Source organism: Tauraco erythrolophus, chromosome 31 (assembly GCF_009769465.1).
Source record: "Tauraco erythrolophus isolate bTauEry1 chromosome 31, bTauEry1.pri, whole genome shotgun sequence".
NCBI lineage: Eukaryota > Metazoa > Chordata > Aves > Musophagiformes > Musophagidae > Tauraco > Tauraco erythrolophus.
In genome coordinates, this window is record NC_141495.1 from 909,875 (window position 1) to 921,976 (window position 12,102).

Here is a 12,102-nt window from a genome sequence, read left to right on the forward strand (position 1 = left end):
CCCAGCCAGGGCACAGCACAGGGGGCACAAATAGGGGGGGGGACACACACTGCCCAGCCCAGGGGCTCCAGGGTGGGGAGGGAGGAGCAGTTTGGGGAGCACAGGGCTGGGGGGGGGCTGCAGGGTGCTGGGCTCAGGGACCAGGGTGAAGGACCCCAGGTGCAGCTGGGGACCCCAGGACTGTGGGGGACAGTGTCCAAACCTGGGGGGGGGGGGGGGGGTGTGGAGGTCACGGCGGCGCAGAGTGAAGACACCAGAGAGGCAGGGGGGACAGGGAATGCTTTGCTTTTTTATTTGGACCCACAGGGGAGGACGGGTGGGTCCGGAACAGACTTTTCCACTGAAGCACAGACCATGGACAGGACAGACCGCGGCGCACACACTGCTACCGACCCACGCGGGGTCTTCACTAGCTTACGTCACCCGGGGGAGCAGCACCCATGGGAGAGCTTAGTATTCCTCCCCCTCCTCCTCGCCCTCCCCTTCTACCGAATCCACCCCCACCTCCTCGTAATCCTTCTCCAGGGCGGCCATGTCCTCCCGGGCCTCCGAGAACTCCCCCTCCTCCATGCCCTCCCCCACGTACCAGTGCACGAACGCCCGCTTGGCGTACATCAGGTCAAACTTGTGGTCCAGGCGGGCCCAGGCCTCGGCGATGGCCGTGGTGTTGCTCAGCATGCACACGGCGCGCTGCACCTTGGCCAGGTCCCCCCCGGGCACCACCGTGGGCGGCTGGTAGTTGATGCCCACCTTGAAACCCGTGGGGCACCAGTCCACGAACTGGATGGTGCGCTTGGTCTTGATGGTGGCGATGGCGGCGTTGACGTCCTTGGGCACCACGTCCCCGCGGTACAGCAGGCAGCACGCCATGTACTTGCCGTGCCGCGGGTCGCACTTCACCATCTGGTTGGCCGGCTCGAAGCAGGCGTTGGTGATCTCGGCCACCGAGAGCTGCTCGTGGTAAGCCTTCTCGGCCGAGATGACCGGGGCGTAGGTGGCCAGCGGGAAGTGGATGCGGGGGTATGGCACCAGGTTGGTCTGGAACTCCGTCAGGTCGACGTTCAGGGCTCCATCGAAGCGCAGGGAGGCCGTGATGGAGGACACGATCTGGCCTATCAACCTATTGAGGTTGGTGTAGGTGGGCCTCTCGATGTCCAGGTTGCGGCGGCAGATGTCATAGATGGCCTCGTTGTCCACCATGAAGGCGCAGTCGGAGTGCTCCAGGGTGGTGTGGGTGGTGAGGATGGAGTTGTAGGGCTCCACCACGGCCGTGGAGACCTGCGGGGCCGGGTAGATGGAGAACTCCAGCTTGGACTTCTTGCCATAGTCAACGGAGAGGCGTTCCATGAGCAGGGAGGTGAAGCCGGAGCCGGTGCCACCCCCGAAGCTGTGGAAGACCAGGAAGCCCTGCAGCCCTGTGCACTGGTCAGCCTGGGGAGGAGAGACAAGGAGGGGGTGGACACACACATGTTTAGTCGGGCAGCAGCAGAAGTTGCTCCTTCCTCACTGTAGCCTCACGAGGACATTTGGGGGATTTCCAGCAGGAGCCACCAGGATGGGTGACACGGTGGCCCTGACCACACCAGTTGGGCACTGACTCATGGGAGGGGTGAATCCCCCAGGGAAGCCCCTCAGCCCCCCAGGTGTGAGAGTGGCCTTGCAGGGGGAAAGGGTGCCACAGGCTTGGCAGCAGAACTGGGACAGAGGTCTGGGGGGCACCAGGGGTTTGGGGGGCACCAGGGGTCTGGGGGGCACCGCACCAGCCCCGATACAGCCGCATGGTTCCAGGAGGGGCCGGTCAGGGCCGCCACCGCCTGCGCAGTCACCAGGACGCCGTCCCCAGCCACGCGCAGCTGGACTCGGCCGCGGCCAGAGCCAAGCGGGAACAAAGAGGGAATTGCACAGCTCAGCACCGGCAGCGCCCGGGGGCCGCGGCGCTGTGGAGCGGCTCCAGCAAACCCGGCTGCACAACAGGATTAACATTAATTAATAAATTAAATCTAAACCCAACCCTGGCAAGACCGAGAACCGGGTCTTTGTCCTCGGCTCACAGCCCACCAGCCCCCCCCAGGACCCACCAGCTTGCGGATGCGGTCGAGGACCAGGTCGATGATCTCCTTCCCGATGGTGTAGTGCCCACGGGCGTAGTTGTTGGCCGCATCCTCCTTGCCCGTGATCAGCTGCTCGGGGTGGAAGAGCTGCCGGTACGTCCCCGTGCGCACCTCGTCTGCGGGGACAGCCCGCCCGCCCCGTCAGTGCCCGCCGGCCACCGTCACAGCCGCCCCCCACCCGCAGCCCCCCGCGCTCACCGATCACCGTGGGCTCCAGGTCCACGAAGACGGCCCGCGGCACGTGCTTGCCGGCCCCTGTCTCGCTGAAGAAGGTGTTGAAGGAGTCGTCCCCCCCGCCGATGGTCTTGTCGCTGGGCATCTGCCCGTCGGGCTGGATGCCATGCTCCAGGCAGTACAGCTCCCAGCAGGCGTTGCCGATCTGCACGCCCGCTTGGCCCACGTGGATGGAGATGCACTCGCGCTGCGGGGGCACAGTGGGGGCTGCGTCACCCCTGGGGTCCTCCCTTTGTCCCCCCCAGCTGTGGCACCAGCCCAGGACTCCCGGGATGGGCTGGCACCCAGCTGGGAAGGGCCAGCACCCGGGGCTGGATGGGGCCAGCACATCCCGAGGGCCTGATCCTGCCCAGGCGCAGCCTTTTGTTCTGGGTCCTGGCAGGCACTAAGGGCTGCGGGGGGGGCCACGCCCCGTGCAGGGGGGTGCTCAGCTCCAGGAGTCCCAGCCTGGCCCCCTGAAGGCGCTGGGACCCTGCCAGTTGTGGGATGGGGAGCTCATCCTGGCCCAGGAGACTGGGACCACACCCAGGACAAGATGGGGAGCCCTGAGGGTCCCATCCTGCCTCTCAACTACCCTGTTGAGACCCAGCAATGCCCAGTGTGTGTGTGGGGTTCAGCACCAGGGGCTCATCCTGCCCACGAGGGTCCCCACTGAACCAGGGCCACACCCAGTGCAGGACAAGGGGGTCTCATCCTGTTCTGCCACGTCCTCCGGTGTAGGACAGGGTGCTCAGCACCGGGGGAGCTCCAGCATGCCCTGCCTCCCCGCACTGGGGGACTCATCCTGCCCCGTTAAACCGGGGCCACGCCCAGTGTGGGCTGAGGGCTCAGCACCGCGGGGGGGGCTGTTCTGCCCGGTTTAACGGGAGCCACGCCCAGTACGGGACAACGGCTCGGTACCGGGAACGGGGGGGCCCGATCCTGCGTCGTCGAACTGGGGCCACGCCCAGTACGGGCTCAGCACCGGGGACCCATCCTGACCGGTTTAACGGGAGCCACGCCCAGTGCGGGCTTGGGGCTCATCACCGGGAACCCATCCTGCTCGGTTTAACGGGCATCGTGCCCGGTGCGGGCTCAGGGCTTGGTCCCGGGGGGTCCCATCCTGCTCGGTTTAAGGGGTGCCACGCCCGGTAGGGGCTCGGTGCTCAGCCCCGAGCGAGGCACGAGGACCCATCCAGCCCCGTTTAACGGGAGCCGCACTCGGAGCCGGGTCCCAGACGACCCCCTCCTGCCCGGTGTAACGGGAGCCACGCCCGGTGCGGGCTCAGCCCCGGGGCCGAGGGGCCCCATCCTGCTTATCCCGGGCGGGGGACGGGAAACGGGAGCAGGGGGATGGAGACCGGGGACAACGGCGGGACCGGGGACCCCCTCCCCGCGCTCCCCCCTCACCATGGCGGCGGTCGGCTCCGGTGGTCTCACAGCCCGACGCTGAAGCGGTCGATGTAAGAGGCGCGGCGGAGCGCGGGGCTCGGCGCGGGGCTTTATAGCCCGTCGGGGCGGGGCGGGCGGCGGGGCCGGGGGCGGCGGCGGCGGCGGCCATTGGCGCGGGGCGGGATGAGGTAATGCCCCCCCGGAGCCGCAGACAAAGGCCGGGCGGGGCGGGGGGGGGGAGGCGGGGGCTGCGGCGGTCACGGAGCGGCCCCGCCGCCGGTTCCTGCCCGCCGCCGCCGCTGTCTGGGCCCCGGTCCCGGTCGTGTCCTTGTCCCCAGCCCGGCCGTGCCGCGGTCCCCGTTCTTGGCCAAGTCACCGTCCCCGGCCACGCCCTGGTCCCCATCCCAAATTGTGCCACCGCCCCCCTGTCTGGCCACTGTACTGTCCCCCATCCCTGTCCCCCATCCCTGTCCCCATCTCTGTCCCCATCCCTGTCCACACCCCTGTCCACACCCTGGTCCCTGTCCCCAACCATGCTGTGGTCCCTGTTCCCAGTCATACCCTGGTCCCCAACCCCAGCCATGTCCCTGTCCCCGTCCCTGTCCCCAGCCATGTCCCTGCCCTCATCCGTGACCACATCCCTATCCCCACCGCGTCCCCGTCCCCATCCCTGGCCACACCCCGGTCCCCATCCCCGGCCATGTACCTGTCCCCGTCACCGGGGACACTGTCCCCGTGCCTGGCCATGCCCCAGTGCCCCGGTTCCCAGCCACGTCTTGGCCCCCGTGCCCAGCGTGGCCCGGTGCCCGTCCTGGCCACAGCCCGGCCCTTTCCCGGCCGTGCCCGCTCCCTTCCAGCGCCTCTTTGTCTGCTCGGGCAGCACAAACCAGCCCCGCGGGGCCCAGCCGGGGGGAGAAGGCGCCTTCCCCCGGGGCAGCCGGGGACGAGTGGGGCCGGGGGGGCTGGGGACAGCAGGGGGACCCGGGGCACAAAGCCCCGAGGTGGCTCCCAGTACGGTTTTTGGGGCTGGGGGGCCTGGACCGAGCGGCAGCTGCTCTGCGGCAGCCGGTGGTTGGGACACAGCTGGGACACGCGTCCCCCGGCCACCCCTCCATCTGCTGCAGCCCCTGCATGGCCCCCCGCCACCCTGAGGTGGGGGGGTCGAGGGGGCTCAGTCCCTGCAGAGGGGTGACCCCAGCCTGCAGGCGCGGGCAGGGCTGGCCCCAGCTGCCGCAGGTGGAGCTGCCAGGATGCCCCCCCCGAGAAATCACGTTTTTCTCCGCTTTTTGCACATTATGCAGATTTCTGGGTGGCTCCAGGTTCCCACATCCCCACCGCCAGCCCCACATCCCCACCGCCAGCCCCACGTCCCCACCGCCAGCCCTACATCCCCACCATGAGACCCACGTCCCCACTGCCAGCCCCACGCTCTGCCGGCCCGATGCTTTCGGGGTGCTGCTGAAGCAGGGTGGGAGCGGCGAGGGGCGGGGGGCTCAGCTTCCCCCGGGGCTGCAGACAAAGAGGGGCCGGGATTCGGGCATCGCCCGCTGGAACAAAGGGCCGTACAGCTGCAGATGCACCGAGTGGAGGAGAACTGGGAAATTCGGCTCCCACCAGGCTGGTCCCTGTGTCAACCGGGTGTTTGGGGGGACCCCAGCCCCAACGCAGCTCAGCCCCCAGCCCTGACCCCGCAGTGGGGTGGGGAAACGCCTCCGCCCTTTGTCTCCGCACAGCCCCGAGGCCTCAGCGTCCCCACAGCGTCCCCACGGTGTCCCCAGGGCCTGGGGTTTTGGGGGCTCACAGCAGCCCCCACCTCGGGGACCCCTCTCCGGGCTGGAGGGGGTGTCCCTGCCCATCCTGCCCCCTGAGCCGTGGGCAGGGGGTGCCCTGTGGGGCAGTGGGTGGCTCAGCCACCCCCGGGGGTCACGAGGGGCCCTAGGTGCAGGGGGGGGTGTACCCCCCACCCCCTTCCCATCTCATTAGGTATGGAAGGCCACTTGTGTCCGTGTCCCCCCCCCCCGCCCCCCCTCCGCCGACTGCTGCCAGGCAACGGGCTGTGGTGGCAGGGTTGCTAGGAGACCAGTTGCTAGGAGACAGCCTGGAGACCCCCCCCCTGCATTCTCCTTTCCCGACATCCATCCTAGGGCTTGGCCCGAGGGGGGTGCTGGGAGACAGAACTAGGTCCTTGCTGTGCCGAATGGGGGGGGCACCATCCCCAGGGCCCCCCCAGTGCCTGACCCTGCTGTGCCGTGCCGGGGGGGGGTACACAGGTCCCAGGGTCCCCCAACACGGCACCCTGCCACGGGGGTCACCAGCCCCGGGACCCCCCTGACGTTCAGACCCAGTATGTGCCAGTGTGGAGGGGTCTGGCCCAGTTCTCAGCCCCCCCCAGCTCCCAGTGTCGCCCCCCCGGGTGCTTCCCAGCGGCCTGTGCTGTGTTGACTGTTGGTAGCAACACGGCAGCTCCTGGTGACGGTTGCTGCCCCCCCTGCCCCCCCCTCCATGTCTGCTGCCCGGGCACTGCCGAGCGGGACAGGCCATCGGTCCCACCAGGGTGCCCCCCCGAGCTGCACAAAGCCCCCAGCCCTGCCCATGGCTGCCACCCCCCCCAAGGCTGGGCATCTCGGGGGGGCTCCAAGAGCCGGTCTCTCAGCCCCTCTCCGGCGTGAGCCGCTTTCCCAGCCGCTGGCTCCCTGCCCGCGCCACGGCCGAGGTTTCCAGCCCCCCCACTTCGGGCCCTTCCTGGGGGTCCCTCACCAGTGACCTCGCACCCCACAACCGGGATGCACCCATCCCCGCGGATCAGGGGGTCCCAGCCCCACCGGGGGCTGTCGCGGCTCCCGGGGAGGGGGTGACATCCCGGGCACCGGCTGCTGCTATTTTTAACCTGTTTTCCCGCAGAAGCGGGGGGGCGAGCACCCGCGTCCGTCTGTCTGTCCCCGCCACCATCGATGTGATGGGTTCATCGGGACGGGGAGGGCGGGGGGGGGGGGCAGCCCGGGGGCAGAGGCTGCTCCTCGCCGGGGTGCAGGAATGAGGCCCTGGTGCTGTGGGGGGGAGGTGGAGGGGCACCGAATGGGCCCCGCCATCCCCTGGCTGGCTCAGGGTGGGACTGGGAGGCCGGGGGGGGGGCACGGCGGAGGTGGTGGCACCCATCCCTGTCCATGCGCGACCCCCCAGCTCCCTCCAAAAGGACAGGGTGATGGACCCCCCTCTCTCGGTGCTGGGGGCAGCGGATGACCCCATGGGAGGGTGCAGGGGGGTGTCCTCGCGTGTCCCCGCAGCTGGGGTGCCCCCCCCCCTTCCATCCCGCTCCCTCCCGGCGCTGTGGCAGCCACAAAAGGGCAGCTCAGCCCCGGGGAGGGGGGGCACGGGAGGGGGCAGGGGGGGCAGGACAGGGCGCAGGGCAGGCAGGGGCGGGGGGGGCAGGGGCCGTGCCAGCCGTGGGGAGGGGGCTGCAGCATCGCCGGGCGCTGGCGGGGCAGCACCGCATTGCGGCAAAGCCCGCGAGAAAGGAGGGGCGGGGGCGGGGGGGGGAGGGGGCGAGGCGGGAGAGACCCCGCTACCGGGGGGAGCCTCTGCTCCGCCAGCCCCCACCCCCACAAAGCACCCCCCGACCCCCAGCAGGGCCCTGGAGCCGGGGTGGTGGGGGCTCGGGGGGCTTTGGTGGTACCGGTGGCGGAAGGAGCAGGTGCCCAGGGAGTGGGGGGGATACTGGGGGTGCCCAGGGAGTGGAGGGGACGTGGGGGTGCCCAGGGAGTGGGGGGGATACTGGGGGTGCCCAGGGAGTGGAGGGGACATCGGGGTGCCCAGAGAGGGGGGACACACTGGGGTGGACAGGGAGTGGGGGAAACAATGGGGTTGCCCAGGGAGTAGGGGGGACACTGGGGGTGCTCAGGGAGTGGGGGGACACCAGGTGCCTAGAGAGTTGGGGGACACTGGGATGTCCAGGGAGTGGGGAGGACACTGGGGGTGCTCAGTGGGGGGGTCACTGGGGTTCTCAGGGAGCCCTGGGGGCCCCGGCTGAGCCGTTGTGCACGGCGCTGTGCAGTGGGGGTCGGCTGCAGCCTTGGGGCGGGGGGGGGGCGGTCACAGGGACCCCAGGGGTGCACAGGGGGCCACGATGGCCCCGCAGGGACGCGCTGCTCCGGGCCGTGCCCGGGGGCTCCCCAGGGCAGGGGGGACACCGCCGTAGCGGGTCCCCCGGGAACGTCCTGGTCCCCCCACCCTCACCGCTCTGCAGCCAGCCCAGAGTGGGGACGGGGTCCCTTCCCGGGGACACACACCGAGGGGGCGACCCCCCGCAGGGGTGGCGTTCGGAGCCCCGCGTGGGGGTCTCGGGGGCAGCCAGTGTCCCCACGCTGTCCCCAAACCCGTCCTGGCCCTGGGAACGTGTCCCCAACCCACACCCACCCCAGCCCAGGGTGGGGCGGGGGGGCCCAGGGGCTGCCGCCCGGGGGTGCGCGTGGGGTGCCCCCCCCGCCCCGTCCGTCCTGCCCCACGGGAGCCGCCCCCGGGGCGAACACGGGCGGCGGCGGCCGGGGGCGGGAGCCGGCGCGGCGGGTGCCCGCGGGTCTTCCCACGGCACCGGCACCGGGGCGGGCACGGCGGGACCCCCGTGGCCCCCGGGCCAGGCTGCGCCGCCCCCCCCGCCCCCAAAGCCCCCCTAACCCCCCCCCCCCACCCCCTTAGCCCCACTAATCCCCCCCGCCCCTTCAGCCCCCCCAGCCCCGCTGCCCCCAATGCCCACCGACCCCTTCTGCCCCTCCCAGTCACCTCCTGCCCCCCCCCCCGCCCCGTAACACCCCCCCGCCCCTCGCCCCGCCTCCCGCCATCCAGATTCCTTTCTGCTGACGTCACCGCCTACGCAGCCGTGGCCGACTTCGAACCGGCCAGTCGGAATCGAGGCGGGGCGGGAGGGGCGTGGCCCGCGGCGAAGGGCGTGGCTGGTGGGCGGGGCAGCGTGATCCGGAAGGGCGGGGCAAGGCGGTGCCCCGCCCTGGGTGCCCCGCCCCGCGGAGGCCCCGCCCCCCGGGGTATATGGCGGGGGGGGGCAGCGCCCGGGTACCCCTCGCTTCCCTCCTCGGCGGCTCCGTAACGGTTCGGGCAGTGAGCGGCCATGGTGAGGGCCGGGGGGGGTGGGACCCCCTGGGGGTGTAGGACCCCCCCCGGTGCAGCGCGTGGGGCTGGGGGGCACGGGGAGATGCCCGGTCCCCCCCGTGCCCGGGGCAGCACGTGGGGTGCGGGCTGGGGGGGGGGGGGGGGGGAAGGCTCCTCGCGTGTACCGGGACGCCCCGTGGGGCTGCCGAGCACATGCACGGCCCCGGGAGGGGGGGGGACGGACACGCGGGGCCCTGTGAGCCCCCCCGGCCACCCCGGTGCCCCCAGGGGGGAGCGGGCGGTACCCAACTCTCCAGGGACCCCCTCCCCGGGCACGGAGTGCCCCTCGCCGGGAGCGCGGGTGGGAGCGAGTCACGGCGGCGTGGGGCGACGGCGGGGGCAGCCCCCCCCGGGGAACTTTTCCGGGAAACGAAGGGAAACTTTTCCCGGTCCGCGAAATTTGTTCTTGCCCCGAGTGGAACTGGCTGGGGCCGGGGGCGGGGGGGGGATCCTGCTGGCCTGGCGCCCATCCCCGTGGATCAGGCTTGGTGGAGAAAATGGAGGGGGGGGGGTTGTTCCCCTCTCTGTAGGGCACGGGGTGCCCCCGAACTGGGGGGGGAGTGTGATGGGCAGCCCTGTAGGGAGGGGGCTGCAGTTCTCCCACTCCCAGTGCAAGGCTTGAGTGGAGAGGGACTGGGAGCAGTGGGGACCAGGAATAACCCTGGGGAATCCCAACTCCTGGCTCTGGGGCAGCGGGGGGGTGAACAGCTCCAACTGGTGTTGGGGGGGGGACACACACCCCCAGAGCCCAGAATCAGGCTCCCAGGATGTGCTGGCCCCGTCCAATCCCGGGCGCTGGCCCTTCCCAGCTGGGTGCCAGCCCATCTCAGGGGTCCTGGGCTGGTGCCGCACCCGGGGGGCCAAAGGGAGGACCCCAGGGGTGACACGGCCCCCGCTGTGCCCCCGCAGCGCGAGTGCATCTCCATCCACGTGGGCCAAGCGGGCGTGCAGATCGGCAACGCCTGCTGGGAGCTGTACTGCCTGGAGCATGGCATCCAGCCCGACGGGCAGATGCCCAGCGACAAGACCATCGGCGGGGGGGACGACTCCTTCAACACCTTCTTCAGCGAGACGGGGGCCGGCAAGCACGTGCCGCGGGCCGTCTTCGTGGACCTGGAGCCCACGGTGATCGGTGAGTGCAGGGGGCTGCGGGTGGGGGGCAGCTGTGGACTGTGGCCGGCGGGCACTGACGGGGTGGGCGGGCTGTCCCCGCAGACGAGGTGCGCACGGGGACGTACCGGCAGCTCTTCCACCCCGAGCAGCTGATCACGGGCAAGGAGGATGCGGCCAACAACTACGCCCGTGGGCACTACACCATCGGGAAGGAGATCATCGACCTGGTCCTCGACCGCATCCGCAAGCTGGTGGGTCCTGGGGGGGGGGGTCTCACAGGGTGGGTTCAACCCCGGGGGGTGGCTGGGGGCAAAGGGAAGCGGGTGTCCCTGGGGGGGTGGTGATCAGCAGGTTCTTCTCGCTCCATCAGCACTTTGGGGCTGAAGAAGGTGTGGCTGCCCCAGGAGGAACCCGCTGCCCGGGGCCTGGGTGACCGGTCTGGGCTGTCCCCAGCACCCACAACAGACATGCCAGCCCCAGGGGCAGCCTGGCCCCCACCCAGCCTGGTGCCCCCAGGGCAGGGGGGGCCACGAAGTGGTGTTTTGGGTGCTGGTAGAGCACTGGTTTGACTGGTGCAGCCACCTGAGCTCTTTGAACCTCTGGTTCCCACGCTGAGGCTGGCGCCAGGGCTGGCCGGACCTGCCGTGCCACTGGCACCGCTCGGGGAGCTCCCGGCACATCAAAGGCTGAGCTGGCTGCCCACGGGCTGGCGTGGGCCAAGTGGCTCCTGCTGCACCCATCCTGGGGAGGAAGGTGGTGTGAAGCCATGGCTGACCCGCTCCGGACCCCCCCCTTGTCTCTCCTCCTCAGGCTGACCAGTGCACAGGGCTGCAGGGCTTCCTGGTCTTCCACAGCTTCGGGGGTGGCACCGGCTCCGGCTTCACCTCCCTGCTCATGGAACGCCTCTCCGTTGACTATGGCAAGAAGTCCAAGCTGGAGTTCTCCATCTACCCGGCCCCACAGGTCTCCACGGCCGTGGTGGAGCCCTACAACTCCATCCTCACCACCCACACCACCCTGGAGCACTCCGACTGCGCCTTCATGGTGGACAACGAGGCCATCTATGACATCTGCCGCCGCAACCTGGACATCGAGAGGCCCACCTACACCAACCTCAACCGCCTCATCAGCCAGATCGTGTCCTCCATCACGGCCTCCCTGCGCTTCGATGGAGCCCTGAACGTCGACCTGACGGAGTTCCAGACCAACCTGGTGCCGTACCCCCGCATCCACTTCCCGCTGGCCACCTACGCCCCGGTCATCTCGGCCGAGAAGGCTTACCACGAGCAGCTGACGGTGGCCGAGATCACCAATGCCTGCTTCGAGCCGGCCAACCAGATGGTGAAGTGCGACCCGCGGCACGGCAAGTACATGGCGTGCTGCCTGCTGTACCGCGGGGACGTGGTGCCCAAGGACGTCAACGCCGCCATCGCCACCATCAAGACCAAGCGCACCATCCAGTTCGTGGACTGGTGCCCCACAGGTTTCAAGGTGGGCATCAACTACCAGCCGCCCACGGTGGTGCCCGGGGGGGACCTGGCCAAGGTGCAGCGCGCCGTGTGCATGCTGAGCAACACCACGGCCATCGCCGAGGCCTGGGCCCGCCTGGACCACAAGTTTGACCTGATGTACGCCAAGCGGGCGTTCGTGCACTGGTACGTGGGGGAGGGCATGGAGGAGGGGGAGTTCTCGGAGGCCCGGGAGGACATGGCCGCCCTGGAGAAGGATTACGAGGAGGTGGGGGCTGACAGTGTGGAGGGAGAGGAGGACGGGGAGGAATACTAGTGCCTTGGCTCCTCTGCTGGTTTCACTGGTTTGCTGTTCATTAAAATTGCTCTTTCCACTCCTGCCTCCATTATTGTCCCAGTGCAATTTGCCTCGTGGTGGCCTTGGGGGGTCATCCTGATGGGGGGGGGGACAGTCCTGGCTGGGCTGAGCTGGTCTGGGCTGCCTGCAGCTGGGGGGGCTGTGTGGGACAGGGGTCCCTTGGCTGGGTCCTGTGCCATCAGCTGGCTGTGCCCTGCTGGGCTGCCTCCTCTTGGGGGGGGTGTGGGGGGGTGTGGTTTCATGCCCCCTGTGTTGTTGTCAGGGGTTCCTGGAACATGGGTGGGTG

At 70.1% G+C, this 12,102-nt stretch overlaps 2 protein-coding genes across 2 annotated transcripts; one reads left to right on the top strand and one right to left on the bottom strand.

Moving 5' to 3' along the window:
- Positions 1 to 450: 450 nt before the first annotated feature.
- On the bottom strand, positions 451 to 3,786 carry TUBA1A (tubulin alpha 1a). The gene is made up of 4 exons (XM_086628656.1): positions 3,735 to 3,786; positions 2,310 to 2,532; positions 2,079 to 2,227; positions 451 to 1,431 (listed from the first exon to the last, which is right to left on the bottom strand). The coding sequence occupies exons 1-4, from the start codon at positions 3,735 to 3,737 to the stop codon at positions 451 to 453; spliced, it is 1,356 nt and encodes a 451-aa protein (XP_086484782.1). The 5' UTR covers positions 3,738 to 3,786.
- A 6,002-nt stretch (positions 3,787 to 9,788) lies between these two features.
- On the top strand, positions 9,789 to 11,774 carry LOC147526526 (tubulin alpha-1C chain). The gene is made up of 3 exons (XM_086628658.1): positions 9,789 to 10,008; positions 10,092 to 10,240; positions 10,800 to 11,774. The coding sequence occupies exons 1-3, from the start codon at positions 9,888 to 9,890 to the stop codon at positions 11,772 to 11,774; spliced, it is 1,245 nt and encodes a 414-aa protein (XP_086484784.1). The 5' UTR covers positions 9,789 to 9,887.
- The last annotated feature ends 328 nt before the right edge of the window (positions 11,775 to 12,102 follow it).

What these genes read in the sequence shown, in the direction of transcription:
- TUBA1A (XM_086628656.1), bottom strand. An exon ending in CCTGGAGCCCACGGTGATCG is followed by an intron (nt 2,228 to 2,309) that starts GTGAGCGCGGGG and finishes CTGTCCCCGCAG; the next exon opens with ACGAGGTGCGCACGGGGACG. An exon ending in TCGACCGCATCCGCAAGCTG is followed by an intron (nt 1,432 to 2,078) that starts GTGGGTCCTGGG and finishes TCTCCTCCCCAG; the next exon opens with GCTGACCAGTGCACAGGGCT.
- LOC147526526 (XM_086628658.1), top strand. Translation starts at nt 9,888, where the DNA reads ATGCCCAGCGACAAGACCATCGGCGGGGGGGACGACTCCTTCAACACC. An exon ending in CCTGGAGCCCACGGTGATCG is followed by an intron (nt 10,009 to 10,091) that starts GTGAGTGCAGGG and finishes CTGTCCCCGCAG; the next exon opens with ACGAGGTGCGCACGGGGACG. An exon ending in TCGACCGCATCCGCAAGCTG is followed by an intron (nt 10,241 to 10,799) that starts GTGGGTCCTGGG and finishes TCTCCTCCTCAG; the next exon opens with GCTGACCAGTGCACAGGGCT.